Source organism: Pristiophorus japonicus, chromosome 13 (genome assembly GCF_044704955.1).
Source record: "Pristiophorus japonicus isolate sPriJap1 chromosome 13, sPriJap1.hap1, whole genome shotgun sequence".
Taxonomy (NCBI): Eukaryota; Metazoa; Chordata; class Chondrichthyes; family Pristiophoridae; genus Pristiophorus; species Pristiophorus japonicus.
In genome coordinates, this window is record NC_091989.1 from 102,930,691 (window position 1) to 102,949,568 (window position 18,878).

The 18,878-nt window shown below is 45.4% G+C and overlaps 1 protein-coding gene across 1 annotated transcript in view; it reads right to left on the reverse strand.

Annotated features, from left to right (window-relative positions):
• Positions 1 to 8,092: 8,092 nt before the first annotated feature.
• The window catches only part of LOC139278720 (adhesion G-protein coupled receptor G5-like), a 166,389-nt gene continuing 155,603 nt past the window's right edge, over positions 8,093 to 18,878 (reverse strand). The window contains exons 18-20 of the mRNA XM_070897792.1: positions 14,374 to 14,473; positions 10,801 to 11,057; positions 8,093 to 10,197 (exon numbers count right to left, since the gene is read on the reverse strand). Coding sequence (XP_070753893.1) covers positions 10,097 to 10,197; positions 10,801 to 11,057; positions 14,374 to 14,473 — 458 coding nt within the window. The 3' untranslated portion in view covers positions 8,093 to 10,096. The remainder of the gene's footprint in view (positions 10,198 to 10,800; positions 11,058 to 14,373; positions 14,474 to 18,878) is intronic.

The following is an 18,878-nucleotide window of genomic DNA, read 5'->3' on the forward strand; positions in this document are numbered from 1 at the left end:
CACCCAACTGGAGCCATCTCCTGGGAGAGGCAAAAACCAGATAAAAACCCAGGCCAATTTAGGGAGCAAAAATCTGGGAAAATTCCTCTCCGACCCATTCAGATGATCAAAACTAGTCCAGGAGATCACCCGTGCCATATTCGATTCCCTGCAATATTTACCATTGTATCTGCTCCGTCCAACAAAAGGTCATCCAGTCTAAACCCAATTGCCAGCTCTCGGTCCGTAACCCTGCAGGTTACGGCACTTTTAGTGCCAATCCAACCATCTCTTGAAAGTGGTGAGGGTTACTGCATCCACCACTCTTCCAGGCAGCGAGTTCCAGATCTCCACAACCCTCTGCGTAAAAAAGACCCCCCTCAAACGCTCTCTAAACCTTCAACCAACCACTTTAAAACTATGCCCCCTCATAATAGACCACTCCACCAATGGAAATAGGCCCTTACTATCCACTAATCCAGGCCCCTCAATATTTTGTATGCCTCAATGAGGTCTCCTCTCAACCTCCTCTGTTCCAATGAGAACAAACCCAGCCTATCCAATCTGTCCTCATAACTAAGATTCTCCATTCCAGGCAGCAGCCTAGTAAATCTCCTCTGCACCCTCTCTCGTGCAATCACGTCCTTCCTATAATATGGTGACCAGAACTGCACGCAGACCTTCAGCTGTGGCCTACCCAAAGTATTATACAATTTAAGCATAACCTCACTGCTCTTATATTCTACACCTCAGCCAATAAAGGCAAGCATTCCATATGCCTCCTTAACCATCTTATCCACCTGGCCTGCTACTTTCAGGGATCTGTGGACAAGCACTCCAAGATCGCTTTGTTCATCTACATTATTAAGTGTCCAACCGCTTAATGTGTATACCCTTTCCTTATTAGCCCTCCCAAAGTGCATCACCTCACACTTCTCTGAATTAAATTCCATTTGCCACTGCACTGCCCACCTGACCAGTAGATTGATATCGTCCTGCATCCCATGACTTTCCTCTTCATTATCAACCATACAGCCAATTTTAGTGTCATCTGCAAACTTCTTAATCATATTCCTTATATTCAAATCTAATGACGGCAGATTTGATGGAAAAGGGGAGATTCCCTGTGGAGAGGGAACCATTAACAATGGCAGCTTACATGGGAGCCAGAAAAGGAAGTTGAGTGGTCAGTAATTTGGTGGGACAAACATCTCTCTCTGGCTACCCAACAAACATCTATCTATCAGAGTTTTGAAATCTCCAATTGTCCTACTATCCACAGCCTTTCTGATGCAAGAGACCCAGATTTCTATTGTATTCTGTGTGAAGAAGTTATTCCTGATTTCACACCTAAATAGTGTGACTCTATTTTTAAGATGACGTATCCTTGTTCTTGATTTCCACACCAGAGGAAATAATTTCTCTGTATCTAGCCTATAAATCCTTATATCATTTTAACACCTCAATCAGGTCACCCCTTAATCTTCTTTACTCAAGGGATTACAAGCCAAGGTTATGCAGCCTGCCCTTATAATTTAACCCTCTAAGCCCTGGTATCATTCTGGTAAATCAGCAGTGCAGCCCCTCCAAGGCCAAGATCTCCTTCCTGAGGTGCAGTGCCCAGAGCTGGACGCAGTACTCAGAGTGTGACAAAAGTGTTATACAACTGAAGCATGCATGTGATAAAACGTTAAATAATAGCCAGAATATTACTTGCAAGTTTTTAAAAAATTTCCTTTTGCAGCTCCTAATATTTTTTGTTGCTTTCTATATTTCTGCCAGGCTGCTGGATTACCGCAGTTCTTGGTCTTTGTGTAACTCACTTCCCTGAGTTTTATCTTTTGTTTCACCTCATATGTTGACCGTGACAAGTGGAACGTTTGCTCTTTAGGGTTATGTATTGGTCTTGTACTGTATGGAATACTTCTTTGAATATCCACCACGGTTTTTCTGTAGGTTTATGTATTAAAAGCTCAGCCTCGTTTAACGTGTTCATCTTACTGACTTAAATTCAAAACCTTTCTCCTTCTCAAACTTGATGTCAAATTCTATCATGTTATGGCCACTATTTGTAAACTGCTCCCTTACTGTCAGATTATTAATTAATTTTGACTCATTACTCATTAGTAAATCTAGTATGGCCTATTCCCTTGTTGGTTCAAAAAAATACTATCCTGGATACATGCTAGAGATTTACTGGGGCCCAAATTGCCCCGTGCCCCTATGTGATCTTTTTGTCCTCCTTGAGTAAAGAAGCACTTGCTTGCGGTAACGGAGTATTCGCACGGCGCTCGTGGGGCATGGCGCTCAGCACCGCTCTCTGCACATCGGCACATCACTCAGCACATCAGCGCAATGCTAATGATGTCAGAACGCTGCTGATGACATCAGTGCGACACGGACGTGCTGCATCACGCTGATGTGTCAGAACGTCCCACTCCTTCTTGTCAGTGTCAGTTGTGGCTCAGTGGGTAGCAAATTCGCCTCTGAGTCACACGTTATGGGTTCAAGTCCACTCTGGGAACTTGAGCACATAAATCTAGGCTGACACTCCAGTACAGTGCTGAGGGAGTGCAGCACTGTCGGAGGTGTGTCATTCGTTAGGGAATTTAAACCGAGGTCCTATCTGCTTTCTCAAGTGGACATTAAACATACCATGGCACTATTTCGAAGAAGAGCAGGAAAGTTATCCCCAGTGTCCTGGCCAATATTTATCCCTCAACCAACATAACGTCTAGTCATTATTGAATTGCTGTGTGCAAATTGGCTGCCGCGTTTCCCACATTTCATCAGTGACTACACTCCAAAAGTACTTAATTGTCTGTAAATAGCATTGAGACGACCGGTGGTCATGAAAAGCACTATTTAAATCCAAGTCTTTCTTTTTTTTTAAAGGGGTGGACCACTGTGAACTCTGCAGCCTCTTTAGTGGCGCCCACTGGACCACCAGGGAAGGTGTTGGTCGGGCCAGTGGCCTGGCACCCAAGAGGAGGTGCCAGTCTGCATGTTGGTGGCTCGACCACACAGATGACCACACCAGTGACCGCCATTGCCGGGCCGACACAAAAGTCAGCCAACAGAAAATAGATGGCGGCCGCCGCGCTGTTTTGTACCTCCCAGTCTATGTGATAATTAAAATCTCCCATTATAACCACTTTGCATTTGATACATGATTCTCTGATCTCCGTGTTTATACATCCCTCTTACTGCAACACTGCTGTTGGGAGATCTGTAGCCAACTTCAACATCGTACCCTTTGAGCTGAATTTGAGCTTCTAATTCACTTGTTTTATTCCTTATGCTATGTGCATTAGTGTTGGGATCTCTCATTTGTGTAACAGTCCCCAATCTGCCAATATCCATTCATGGTGCTTTCCTCACAGTTTTTAAATGATCACACTTTTTCTTATTTTTCAACACTCCTATTATATCAGGTATGATATTAATTAAGAACATAAGAAAATCAGAACACAAGAATTAGGAGCAGCAGTCGGCCATTCGGCCCCTCGAGCCTGCTCTGCCATTCAATAAGGTCATGGCTGATCTTTTAACTCAACTCCACTTTCCTGCACTGTCCCCATATCCCTTCATTCCTTTAATATTCAAAAAGCTATTGATCTCTGTCTTGAATATATTCAAAGACTGAGCCTCCACAGCTCGCTGGGGTAGAGAATTCCAAAGATTTACCACCATCTGAGTGAAGAAGTGTCTCCTCATCTCATTCCTAAATGACCGACCCCTTATTCTGAGACTGGGACCCCTGATTCTAGACCCCTCCAGCCAGAGGAAACATGCTCCCTGCCTCTATCCTATCAAGCCCTTTAAGAATTTTGTATGTTTAAATGAAATCACCTCTCATTCTTCTAAACTCTAGAAAATATAGGCCTTGTCTACTGAATCACTCCTCATAAGACAATCCCCCATCCCAGGAATCAATCTGGTGAACCTTTGTTGCACTCCCTCTATGGCAAATATGTCCTTCTTTTCGGAAGGAGACCAAAACTGTGCACAATTATGTTAAAGTTGTGGTGCTTGTACCCACCTGCTCCGATGTCAATGACTGACCCTGAAAACTCAGTCCTGGGGTCAGCAGCTTATCTTTTATTTTTCAATATTTTAGAAGGGCTTTTGACCAAAAGATATCCTTGTAAGCCCGCACTGTGATATGTGTGCACACTAGGTCCGTGCAGCAGAGCAGATCTCCAGTTGTCTTGGTTAACCATTGCCACTGGACCAACACCTAGCTCTGTCACCACACGTTAAAAAAATCCACGTACAGGCATCTTCCTCCCCTCAGGCTGCAGTTCAGGACCTGGAATATTAGGTCCTTCGTTGAAACACCTGTGAATTCATCCTTTTTTAGCGTGGAAGTAAGTCATCCTCGTTTCGAGGGACCGCCTATGATGAATCCTGATTGTTCATTCCACTGGTGCCCCTTCTCCCTCCTCTCATTCTCACGTTTTCTCCCCCTTCTCTCCTGAATAGTGCATTAAATATACGCCTAGGCCCTATTTTTAACTCTGGGCTGGTTTTCGGCGGATGAGCAACGTTGTGAGGTAGAAACTCAGCCGCTGCTCCAGAAATGAGGCCCAGGACATTTTAACTCCTTGGCCTCATTTCAATCCCGACAACCTTTGGGCTTGAAGCAGCAAACAATCACACAGCCGACAGGGGGTTAGTGGCGCGACCGTTCTGCCGGAACATTCTGCAGGGATCCCGCGATTGGGGAACTCCTGCTTCCCCGGCCCCACAAGGAAAGATTAGATAGTAAATATTGGATCCGTTTTAGCCCCGGTCCTCTTTTCCACTGGGTTCACCTGGCTGGAAACTCACTCCCACTTCCCGCTCAAGCCGCTGATATAAAATTGCAGTCGGGTGACGATGACGTCATCAGGACTCCACCTGCAGATGTTAAAAAGGACCAATCCTGCTTTGGGTAGGTTTAAGCGCCATTTAAATCGATCAATCCTCTCCATGGGGAACTTTAAATAGCTCCTTACAAAGGATGATGGGTAAAGTTCAAGGAATGCAGCCACATAAATCTAAGTGGCATATGTTAGTAACAATTAAATGTTTGTTTTTAATATATATTTCAGGAAATGGTTGCTGGTGCAGAAGGAAGCCAAGGATAATTTTCGGTCTCCAGGATGATCCTGGAGTAGCGGGTGGTTTAGGGGCGAGTGAAGGCCGGCAGTGCTTGATGTCGTCCAGCTGAACTGGTGATGGATGGCTAAACCAGTTATGATCGAGTCTGCGCCCCTTGGACTGAGGGAGCAAAGATGGGCACCACACCAAGGGGTCGAGCGGCATGGGAAAGAGTCAAATATTGCTGGAGACAGAGGCATCAAAGATAGACATAAGAGAACAGTTAACAGGTTGACTGCGACAGAGGTATTGTGGCGAATAGTGGGTTAAAGAATTAACCATTACATCCTTTGCTTCTCTAATCAGATTCTGCTGACTACTGGGGAGCTCATTGGGAGGAATCCAACAGTATAAAGCTGAATGAACAATTCTTGCTGTAGTCCATGGTACTTCAGCAAACTGATCGGGATAACATTGCTTGTTAATTTAGATTGAAGCAACTGTCAGACTTTCCAAACTTTCAGAATGTAAAAAGACCACGGGGCTGAAATTCACGGCTACCGCGGGGTTTGGGAGGCCGATAGAAAAAAATCGCTCGGCTGCCGCGGTCGGGTGTTTGTCCCTCCCTGAGCCATATTCAGCTCTGGGGGGATTTGAGCGGTGTGCACTTCCGCTGTAAACGGCGCGGTGAAGCCCGGTAAAGTTCGTTGTGCAGCGGTGACCTCAGCAGCCTGCGGGCAGCTGAAAAGCGGCCAGGCCAGCGATATTGAGCACCAAAAAGGTAGGGTTTTTCCCAGTGGTGCCCCATCGAGGTTTTCCAATCGGTGCACGAACGCGACACCGCTGGATTTTGCTGCGATCGGGTCCGTTTGTCTTTTGAAGGAGTAAGTCCCAGATTTCTACAATGTGAGAGACTGCCCTTGAGAGCCTTGTGTGATGTGCAATAGTGAGGGGGAAAGTTACAAAGTTCTCTCTATGAATGAGTGAGCTATAAAAAATACAGTTACATCACAAAATGTTGCAGTACAGGGTTATTGTGACAGTACAGAATGCTATAATACTAACTTTGTTAAAGCCGCTCTTCTACATAAATAGCAGTATTTGTGATGATATATAATTGCAGAAGATCCCTCACAAATGATCAGCCAAATAATTGGGTATACATTTTCTATTAAAGCACTCACGCTGCTCACATATTGCTCATGGTTGCATTTTATGTTCGAGTGTATAGATCATTCTTGTTCTTTGCTGCTGGGGTGTTCTGGGGTGAAATTTGAGTATAGCATCAGCAAGATCAGACCACTGAGAAAGCCATGTATCTCTAAGGACTGCAGATCCATTGAAATGAAAGTATGAGGATGCAATTCTGCCTAGCTGGACCCGTGAAAGAAATGTTTCTGGGCGTGGAATTTGGGGCCAGGTTTGTGTTTCTCTCAGAAATTCCAGGCACATATTACTTCTGCCCACAAATGGGAAGGCATCTTATGATGCTATGCAAAGGAGGGTGGTAATATGTCACATGACCTATTTCCCTCCATTTGCACCTGAGCAATGCTGGGCACAAGGGATGCCTCTGAGGCCCTGCATATAATATTGCTGAGGCCCTGGGAGGGAAGAATTTAAAATATCTAGTGTGCTCAGTCTTGCAAATGTCAATTGACCCAGCATCCATCGCCTCTTCTTCTGTCCTACACACCGTCCATCAGTGTTTCCAGCTCCATATCAGTGAATCTGTTGGCTCTCCTTGCACCTCTGATACCAGCCATCCTTCCAACCTCCTTCCAAAATCCTTGCAACCTCGTTCCTCCCTCAGGGCCTTGCTGCAAACCCAGGCCTTTAAAAAGGCCAGGGAGCACCTGGCTCATTAGAAGCCCTTACCTGCATGCTGAATTTCTCAGTGGTCATGATGCTCAAACTAAGAGAGCCACACCTCTGAAAAATCCACTTTGTTCATTAGCGCTGGAATCTATTTTTTCACTTTTGGAGCTGAATATGCGGTGGCCCAGCCACGAAAATGTTTTGCCGCTAAAGGCCCCAAAAAGGCGGGGGCAGCATCAGCTTTCCAGCGGTACTGAATTTCAAGCCCCACCACTCCTCTCAACACATACAATGACCTCGATATTAACCTCCTCACGATGGGTGGGTTAGAGTCAGAGCAGGCTAAAAAGTCCAACCCAATCCCAACATGCTGTGTCCGCCGACATTTATACATCAGCTGATATCGGCGCATCCGGGTATCCGCCATGGAAAGGCTGGACATTTATTAACATATTTAAATTGGGCTCCTACAATGCAATTGAGAGACCCATTTGAAATGAACTGATACCACACGGGTTTCCCAGGGGTCGGTAAACTCCACAGTGAAACAGAGATGAGAGCTGCCAGCTCCGCAAGGTAAGTGGTTCTTTCAGCATTCCTCATGGGCCAGGAGGAGCAGGAGTGCTCCCCGGACCCCTCAAGGAAGCTTTCGGCCTCCTCCAGCCCAGATCTCCATCCTCCTGCTCGTAGGCCTCCTCACCCCCTCCCCTCTGATTGCCAACTGGAGCTTCCGCCCCCCACCACCCCCCCACTCCTAATTGCTGATTATCCCCCCTCCGGATTGGTGGGGACCGTCCCCAAGGGTCTCAGGCTGCGGCCTCCCGCCGCTGGTGTTCCCTCCGGACCTTCTGCCAGGCTGTCCTTTTGGCCGGCTGCTGGGCGGGAGTCAGAAATACAAGATACAAATGAAGCCCTGGTGTTATATTAGCAGGACCTCCGTGTCCCCGGCCTTGCCGGGTTCTTCAGCCATGTTCGGCCTAACCCTCACCCTCCCGCCTACCCGCAAATATCGGGGCCAGTAGGATAGTGGCCCATGCTTAAGGGTAACTTTCCAAGATGACATTATAATGAGAAATCAGCTCAACTATTGAAAATAATAAAAGCAATGATTCCAATTTATAAGTTTAATAAGCATCTAGAAATGTAATCCAACTAATAAAGCATTTAAATCTTATAAATTACTTCATAGTAATTAAAATGCAATTCACCAATATAACACATGAAAGATTCTACAACAGTTTGGATAAATATCGGCAATGTTTCACACCAAATAATGCAATAATAAAATAACTATTTACGACATGAATATAGAGGGGTATTTTTGTGCAAAGCACACAAGAAATTATTAAAGAACTCAAGAACTTCTGAAATAAGTGGATTTTGAGCAAACAGCAACTGAAGCCTTGGGCTAATCTGAGTTTACTTTCTCTAGTTTCACTCACATGAAGTATATTCGAACACATTAACTGTCTTTCTCTCCAGAAAACCACTCTGATTGGAAGATCTTGTTCAGCCATTTGATGCATAGTACTGATCACAGATGATGGATGTCAAATATGGTGAGTTTCTCATGTGATGCCTGTAGCACATCCATGTCTCATGGAAATACAAGACAATTGGGGGCATGACTGAACTTTAGACTATCAGCCAGATTTTCAGGGTGGGAACATGCTAACTCCATGTATGTTTATGTAGATGAGCTCATCTTTTTTGATTTGCACTTGTACTTTCTGATTAATGGGGTCATCATTACAGAGCACATTATGAAGGTAACTGAACCATGGCATTCAGCTTTATACTGTTGATGAGGTCTATGGGTGGAAGAAAATGTTTCCTAGTGGTGGCTGATTCATGGCCTTAACTTTCCTACAGCTAATGGCAAGGTTGTAGCTTTTCACTGGTGCTGAATTCTTGCCTACAATCAGTTGAAAATGCTCCACACCTTCAAGAGCAAATTGCAGATAATGCGTGCAACTAGTTCAGGTTGAATTTCTGGCTGGATCTGCAGAAGAAACTGCTTCTGGTCTCATCAAACATGGCAGCAAAAAATAAACTGCTCGGAGCAAACATGTAGCACTGCTTTACAGAATTTGAAATCCCAAATGTTTCAGATGGAATCTGTTTTTGATATGTCAATAGACTTCAGATTGGTGATTGAAGGGTGACCATGTTCAATGACATACACATCTGGTCTCTCATCTTTCATTAAACTTACTATGTTACAGAGATTTCCTTAACACAAATAAAAATATGGAGATAAAAATAAAATAAAATTAAAACACAAGAAAAGTATTAATCAACGGAATTCCTAAACATTGTCAAATAATATAACTATCATTTTACCATAGTGATTCTACCACATAAAATCAGCTAATCAGTGACTATAGATCGAGTAATGGCATCTCTTTTCATCAAATGTATAAACCCCATTAAAACTTCAGGGTAAAAATATCACCATGGTTCCAGCATGAGTTGCTGTGTAATGACAACAGCTGTTGCTGTGTCTGAGCATTGTCCCCAGTTACAGAGAGGAGAGACAGAAACAGGATTGGACATTAAATACAACTTCAATTAAAGCAAGATGTATGTATACAAAATTATCTCAATGAGTGATTCAACCACATATGAAGCTCATAGTTGGAAGTCAAGTATATTTTGTATACTAAAGGAGATTAAAGCATATTCTATTTATGTATGTTATTTTGCATTCTAAATATGTATAAAAATCTAAAAAAAAACTCTAGCAGGTTGGTTCTGGATTTACCAGAAATATAGTACAGGCTACAATCTTACATGGAGTCTGCAGCACAGAAACAGACCATTCAGTGTTTATGCTCCACACAATTCTTCCCCCCACATTTTCATATAACCCTATCAGCATAATGTTCTCGCAATCTTGCACAGTGCCTGACAGCTGCTACAACAGTCACAGGTAAAATATATTTAACATAGTATGGAATCATTTGCTGGCAAATTTGTGGACATGGAATGGGTGACTTTCTGTCTTTAGCACTCCCAGTGCAGAGCTTCACGTGCTCGGTGCACACATCAGGAATTCACCCCACACACCCCACATCATTTTCTGTCCATGATGGAAAGTTGTGGGGGGCATTCCCTGAATTCGCTGTATGTGTTTTTGGTGTGTGAAGCTCTGCACAAGTGAACTAAAGATTAAAGTTTACCATTGGGCTTCAGAATTAGATGGGCAAACATTTCAGTTATATTCATTAGTAGTTGTACTTTTGCTTGTTTTTGATGTCTCGCTGGCCGAGGATGGTCGTGTTAACATACAGTACCATACGAATATGAAAAACCCTGCAAACAAAAAGAAACGATTTAAGTAGCTTGTTTCAGTGTTTATATAAACTATATTAGTTTTTGGAAATATTTCTAGTCATTAATAATTGCAAAGCTTTATAAATAATAGAGATGGTCAAGGTTAATTTTGTGCTTTACAACAAGGAAAATTGTTCCATTGATGGATTTATGTTAATAAATTTATCTTAGTGTTTCCAAACTTTTCGGATTCATTACTCTCTGTACCAAGAAGGCTGTTCGGTTGATTTGCTCTCTCGTGTTTACCACGTCACTCTCTAATTGCCCAACACGAGATATGTCAGAGTGGCCCAGGTTTTGCCAATTTTCCTCACTCCGTGTGGAGAATCACAAGACTTCAACTCAATGTCTACCAGGACAGAGTTGGGGAACTTGCCATGCAAGGAATCATCGACACAAATTTGTACTGTATGGAAGAGTACAAGCATGTTATTCCACCAAAAACTCAATTGATTGTATTCTGCTCAAATTATAACGGAGGCTATTAATTTGCCTGCAAGTAAGAGTTTATCAAAATCAATTGACTACTGAAAGTGTAAGTTTTTATGTCAGGTCAATACGTATAATTCTATTCTGACTAACCTTGCAGAGGGTTGAGGATGCAGAACGTGTACATTGCAGGTATAGTCATCGGTCCATGTGAAAACAAAGCTATGCCGTATGTTGTGCCCAGCAGACAGGTCAGACCCAGGATGGTGAATATATTCTTTTTATTATCTCCTTTCAATCTGATCACCTTTACACACAGACTTATCAGTATGATTGTGTTACCCAGGAATATAAGTAGGAAATAGCCAACATTTGTAACATAATGCACAGTCTTGTTCGTTATCCAGCACCTGTGAAAGAACAGAAAAACGGCTTAACTAATTTCCATGAAAATACCACCAGAAGAATTTGTGCAGAAAGATGCAAAGGTGCAATTTTTATCAAAAGTGAGAAGCGGCGTTTAAATTGATCAATCCTCTCTATGGAGTAAATTACTTTTCAGCACGAATCGTATCTCTTTGTCTGCTATTTTAACAGAGATAGGAAAAGTGCGCATGTAAAATTCCTATGTGCATTCTTTTAACAAAGTCAGCGGCCTAGAAATTCGGGTGATTTGCACGTCCCGTTAGCGGCCCCAGGGGCATTAATAGGGCGCAACTGACTTTTCGTCCTGACGCGACACCACTAACGACTTCCGCTAAATTCTGCGGGAGTTTAACCGTGACAGTAACCCATAGCGCCCCACTCCGCTGCACCTGTCATCGCCGTGGACAACACCCCAATATTGCCCCAGACCCTAAATTGGGTATCGTCCCCTGAAGCTGCGACGGGCGATGACTGCGACAACTGCAAGAGGCGTGCACAGCGCGGCAGACCGCTCATGGGGCGATAGTTAAAGGGGAGGTGTGGGCTATTTAAAAAAAAAATTCAGACGATTTTGCCGAGCTATGAATGTTGGTGCTTTGAATGTTGGATCCATGCTGCGATTGGTCAGCCCAGCAATTTGCTGGAGTGCCGAGCTGTTCGCATAAAAATGGACCTTCCAAATAATGTTTTAAACCATGCTGATCTTTGGGAAAGCCCACAAAATTTATGCTATACATTCTGGGAAGTTCAAACACTTAACAGTACGAACAGTTACTTTCACTGAAATCAAAGGAAATAAAAATCGGGTGAAATGTAAAACGGGCTGCCGATTTGCGATCACCCGTTTTACATTATCGCACAAAGTCAAAATCTACCACTTGGACTTTCAGAGCAGAGACACAGAAATTAGCACAGGATCATCTAGTGTACGCATATGAAAGAGCAAGGTTAAACAGAACCAATGGAGAAGCAAATGGCAGTAAAAGTAAGGAATACCACAGGTGCGGATTAAGGTCAAGTGACCACAGGAGGCAGCAGTCTTCTTGGATTTCTTACATCCTCCATCAGTGAGTCCCAATGAGACCAGGACTTGTTACAAATGGTCTCTGCTAAGTTGTATGGGCACGGATGGAGAAGAAGAAAGATGTGATAGAATGCCCGGCTTGTGATTGATACAAATCTCTCGGAGCATGGTGACAAGTGGTTGAAGGAACAAAACTACTGCTGTTGGGTAAGTTTATGCTCAAGTTATTTTTTTTGGGTGCTACATTTTAACAATAAATCTGGCTGGATACTCTTAACTTAAAAGCACTCTTGCCTCTGAGTCAGAAGATCATGTGTTCAAGTCCTACACCAGAGACTTGAGCACAAAATCTAGACTGGCACTTCATTACAGTACTGAAGGAGTGCTGCACTGTAAGAGGTGCCGTCTTTTGGATGAGATGTTAAACTGCTGCCCCAACTGCCCTCTCAGGTGGACATAAAAGATCCCATGATACCATTCGAAGAAGAGCAGGAGAGTTCTCCCTGGTGTCCTGGCCAATATTTATCCCTCAACCAACATCACTATAACAAATTATCTAATCAATGTTATATTGCTGTCTGTGGTAGCTTGCTGTGCGCAAACTGGCTGCCGTATTTCCTACATTACAACAGTGATTATTTTTTTTTAAAAGAACAATTGATTGTAAAGCACTTTGGGATGTCCTGAGGTGGTGAAAGCTGCTATATGAATACAACTTTTTCTTGGTTCTTTCTCTTAAATAGTCCTGGGAGTTTTTAATGGATTGCAATATTTGATGAGGAACTACAAGCAAAAATGCCTTTTTAATACGAATTGTTCCAAAATAAAATACTGTTAAAACTCAGGGCAGAGGAATTAAATAAAATAAATTGTAAGCAAAGAGATATTTGTAACAGGAAACATATTAAGGTTAGTTTTTTAAATATACTATATAGGAAATGTTTTTCAAAAAATATCAGTTTTTGAAATAAATTCAATTCCTGCAACGACATCATTGGGAAGTGTAGATGAAAGAGATGTTTCTGAGGAAGGCATTGTAAAACTCTTACATTGAAAGCTGTTTTAAATGTCTTATTTAAATATGTAAGTAGTATCACTAACTCTCACATAGTTCTGGTAAGTTTGGTCATTGAGGTGGATTTTAAACAGACTATTGAAGAAGGAAAGGGCGTTGGAGAGGGGGAGGGGCTTAGGGAGGAAATTCCAGAGAGTGGAAAGCCACCATGCTGTGGCAAAGGAAGGAAGGGAGGAATGCACAGGAGGCCAGACTGAGAGGAACAGACAGTTCAGGGGAGTAGGGATGGAGGAGGTTACAGCAATATCGGGAGGGGAAAGGCCATGGGGGATTTAGATGCAAGAATGAGAATTTTAAATCTGAGGATTAGGAAGAACAGGAGCCAATGCAGGTCAATGTGGAGAAGGACAATGGGTGATTAGAACAGTGCAGGAGAAGATATGGGTTGCTGAGTTTTGGATAAGCTGAAGTACACAGAGGATGGAGAATTGGAGGCTGTCTAGAAGAGTATTGGAATAATCAAGGCTGGAGTTAACAAAGATGTGTGAGAGTTTCAGCAGCAGATAGGCTGGGATAGGAATGAAGAGGATTAATATTACGGAGGTGCAAGTAGGCAGTATTTGTGATGGAGAGGATATGTGGTCAGAAGCTGAACTCGGGGTCATACAGGATGTCAAAGTTTCAAACGGTTTGGTTCAGCCTGAGACAATGGCCAGGGAGGGGGATAGAATCGGTGGTGAGGGTACAGAGTTTGGGGGCGAGGGGGGAAATGACACTTCACTCTTCCCAATGTTTATCAGGAAGAAGTTAAAGCACTTCCAGAAATGGATGCTGGAAAGCGGTCTGATAGCAAAGAAAGAGGGGAGGTTTGAGAGAGGTGGTGGAAAGGTCGAGCTCGGTGTCATCAGCTGACTTCATGCCTGAGGATAATGTCACCAAGCATCAGGCAGCATGTAGCTCAGGAAGAATGGTCCAAGAGTGGATTCAGAGGCAATACTGGGATGGTAAGAGAAGTCATCGCTAGAGATGCTCTGGCTATGGTCAAACAAGGGCGGTTCCATGGAGCTGGACAACAGAGGAGAGGTCCAGTAATATCGTTCTCCTTCACGCGCAGCGTTGGTGTTTCTGCTGAAGTTACAGCAACAGTGGGGGAAGCCTCAAGGAAATTTACCCCAGTTGTATTTTAGATCTTGCTGCACTAGATTAGCTTTGATAATACAGAATCAAATAATTACCATCACAACCAAAATATTAAACTTACATGGCAGTAGAGCTGTATTTGTTGTTGACAAGAATCATATACCGGCCATAATTGTCTGTGCTTACTCCAATGATTATTATAAGTATAGCAGCTGGAATGGCTGGGAATACATAGAATCATGGTTACAAAGAGTTATTATATTCAAGTATGCTAGACTGTCAGTTAAGCAGAGAGGTAACTGATCATTGGACAAAGGCATCAATTTTCTGATTGGGGGCCACATTCTGAAGGGCAAGACTTCCATCTGCCATGGAGCTGACCCATGACCCCTGACCTTTCTTTCTGTCTTCTGTGTACTAGGAACACATGCAGAGGTGGGCTGCCCGGCCTCCACTGGAGAGTAGCGATAGACTGGCAGACGGAAGCTCGCTGGCGCAGTCCTTGGGGCCTTGCCACAGCAGCGGGAAGAAGGCAGCTGCCTGAAGGAAACTTTCAAAAGCAAAATACTGTGGATGTTGGAAATCTGAAATGAAAACAAAAAGTGCTGGATATACTCAGCAGGTCAGGCAGCATCTCTGAAGAAAGAAACAAAGACAATGTTTTCTTTTGTTCAAAAATGTCGAGACCGAACAACCAGCTTTCAATCAAGGCCACAATTTGTTTATTTTATTTATTTGTTCCTGGGATGTGGACATCGCTGACAAGGCCAGCATTTATTGCCCATCACTAACTGTCCTTGAGAAGGTGGTGGTGAGCCACCTTCTTGAACCACTGCAGCCCTTGTTTTTTTTAAATTTCAAAAGATACTTTATTCATATAAAAATTTGTACAGTACATTCAAAAGCAGTTCAGTACATTTAGCTGCGGTCAGCAATCCCATACACTACATTTGGATGCTGACGGCAGTTCCGTTCGATACATTTCCTTGCTTTTCATTTCAAGTACAATTCGGTACAATACGAGATACATTGTGGTACATTTGACAAATTACATTACATGTGTCACTATACAGTACACGGAATGGGTGACGGTACATTTACATTTTTTCTTTTCAATGTGCATTACGAAACAGACCTTGCATTGTACATGGCACTACAGAGGTGTTTACAGATCATGGTGCTCCATGTATGTAAAAAAGAAGTTACAAGTACAGCCCGAGGGGAGTTTTGTACTGATTCCTGCCCCTGGGTTTACAATGGCAGAAGGGCTTTAAGCTGTGGCCCTTCCCCACCGTGCGTTTGCGGCGGCTGCACCAATTTTAAGTGTGTCCCTCAGCACGTAATCCTGGATCTTGGATTGCGCCAGTCTGCAACACGCAGACGTGGACATCTCCTTGCTCTGGAAGACCAGCAAGTTTCGGCAAGACCAAAGAGCGTCTTTGACCGAGTTGATGGCCCTCCAGCAGCAGGTGATGTCTATCTCGGTGTGTGTCCCTGGGAACAGCCCGTAGAGCATAGAGTCCTGTGTTACGGAACTGCTTGGGATGAACCTCGACAGCAACCATTGCATCTCTTTCCAAACTTGCCTTGCGAAGGCGCAATCCTGAAGGAGATGGGTGACAGTCTCGTCCGCCCCGCAGCCGACTCGGGGGCACCGTGCCGTGTTGCTGAGACGTCGGCTGTGCATGAACGCTCTGACAGGTAAGGCCCTCCTCACCGCCAACCAAGCTACGTCTTGGCGCTTGTGTGAAAGCTCTGGCGATGAGACGTTCTGCCAAACGAGTTCGACAGTCTGCTCAGGGAACCACCCGACAGGGTCCACCCTCTCCTTCTCTCGTAGGGTGTCCAGGACCTTACGTGCTGACCACTGTTTTATGGCCTTGTGGTCAAAGGGGTTTTTTGTGAAAAACTTTTCCACGAAGGACAGGTGGACAGGCATGGTCCAGCTGGTGGGGCTGTTTCGCGGCAGCATGGCCAGGCCCATCCTTCGCAACACCGGGGACAGGTAGAACCTCAGCATGTAGTGACACTTGGTGTTTGCGTACTGGGGGTCTGTGCACAGCTTGATGCAGCCGCACACAAAGGTGGTCATCAGGATGAGGGCCACATTCGGAACATCCTTTCCTCCACTGTCCAGAGATTTGTACATTGTGTCTCTGCGGACACGTTCCATTTTGGACCTCTAGACAAAGTGGAAGACGGCCCGGGTGACTGCCGCGGCAAAGGAGCGAGAGATGGGCCAGACCTGTGCCACGTGTAGCAACCCCGAGAGCACTCACTCCTAATGCCTGGTTCTTTCCTGCCATGGAGAGGAAGCGCAGCTTCCACCATCCATGCTTCACTTTGGCGATACACTCTTCCCAGTTTTTGGCGCACGCCCCGTCCGCTCCGAACCATATTCCCAACACCTTCAGGTAATCTGGCTAAACGGTGAAGGGACTAAAGGTCGGCCCAGTTGCCAAAGAACATGGCCTCGCTTTTGCTGCGATTGACCTTCGCTCCCGAGGCCAGTTCAAACTGGTCGCAGATTGTGAGCAATCTGCGGACCGACTGCGGATCCGAGCAAAAGATGGCCACGTCGTCCACATACAGGGAGTTCTTGACCTGAGCACCTCCGCTGCCTGGGATCATCACCCCTCTAATGCCCGCATCCTTCCTGATGGACCCGGCAAAGGGCTCGATACAACACACAAACAAGACAGACGAGAGAGGACAGCCTTGCCTGACTCCAGATCTGATCGGAAAGCTTTCAGTTTCCCACCCGTTGATTAGAACTGTGCTACTGATGTCCTCCCCAAACCCCATTTTGGAGAGCACGTCCATCAGATACGTGTACGATATCCTGTCAAAGGCCTTCTCCTGGTCGAAGCTGATTAAAGCAGGTGTCCACCCCCCTGTCCCGCATGTAGGCGATCGTATCCCTGAGTAGCGTCAGGCAATCAGAGATCTTCCTGCTGGGGACAGCGCAGGTCTGGTCCGGGTGGATCATCAGCTCCAGAGCAGACTTGACCCTGTTTGCAATGATCTTTGACAGGATCTTGTAGTCCACATTGAGCAGCGAAATGGGCCGCCAGTTTTTGATTTCTTCCCTCTCCCCCTTCTGCTTGTAGCTGAGGGTGATGATGCCTTTCCTCATTGATTCTGACATACTGCCAGCCAGAAGCATACCCTCGTACACTTCCAGCAGATCTGGGCCCATCCAGTCCCACAGAGCCGAATACAACTCGACCGATAAGCCGTCGCTTCCGGGAGTTTTACTCGTCGCAAGGGACCGGACGGCCTTTGTCATCTCGTCCAGAGTTAACGGGTGGTCCAGACTCTCCCGCTCACTGTCGTTTAGGACCTCCGTGATAGACGACACAAACAACTGGGAGACCGCACGGTCTGACATCATACAGCCTGGCACAGAACGATTTGCTGATCCTCAGCATGTCAGGCTGCGAAAACGTCACAGAACCGTCTTCTTCCTTTAGGCTGGTGATCACAGAGCTCCCCCTGTGTACCTTTTGGAAGAAGAAACGCGACCACGTCTCATCCTGCTCGACGGAGCGGACTCTGGAGCGGAAAATGATTTTGGAGGACTCTGAGGCGAAGAGCGAGGCTTGCTGGCCCTTCACCTCTTCGAGTTCCTCCGCGACATCGACCCCCATCGACTGCAACAGGAGCAGGTTTTGCATGCTCTTCTGGAGTTGGGACAATTCCCTCTGTCTCCCTCTCGCCTCCTGAACACCTTTGATGAAGAACCTCTTGATGTTTGTCTTGATTGTTTCCCACCAGTGCATCGGGGAATCGCAGAGGGGTTTTACGGTTCCTCACTTTGTAATCCCTCTTGAGTTCCTCCACGTTTTTCGGAGTCAACAGTTTCACGTTCAGCTTCCATATCCCTCTGCCAACTTTCTGGTTTTCCTGTGGGCGACAGTCGGCCAGTAGGAGGCAGTGGTCAGAGAAGAACACCGGCATGACGTCGGTGTATCTGACCTTGAGCGTGTGGGACACAAACAGGAAGTCTATTCTCGAACGGACAGACCCGTCTGGTCTCGACCAGGTGTATCTGCGTGGTGCTCCGTCTGCAGGGTTGCTGAAGACGTCGCACAGCTTGACGTCTTTTACCGCATCCATCAGGAGTTTGGATGTGGTGTCCAGTTTGCTGTCGGCTCTGCTGGATCGTCCAGCCGCATCGATGATGCAGTTGAAGTCACCGCCCAGAATGACCAGCCTGGACGTCGCCAGCAGCAGTGGGAGCTGCTGGAAGAGGGCCAGCCGCTCGCTTCTGAGAGGCGAGGTATACACGTTAATGAGCCTGAGAAGGGAATTTTTGTACACTACATCTGCTACAAGGAGGCGGCCGCCCACCACCGCCTTAACTTCGGTGATGGTGAAGTGGCCTCCCCGCAGCAGAATGCCTCGGCCAGAAGCCCGGCAGTCGTTGCCTCCTGACCATACAGATGGTCCATGGTCCCACCATCGTGACCACTGCTGGTAACTGCTGAAGTGCGGCAGACCGCACTTCTGCAAGAACAGCAGGTCCGCTTTGACCTTGGTGAGGTACCCCAAGGTGGAAACACATCGCGTAGTGGATTTTACGCTACGCACGTTAGTAGTAGCAATTTTTAAATCCATTTTAAC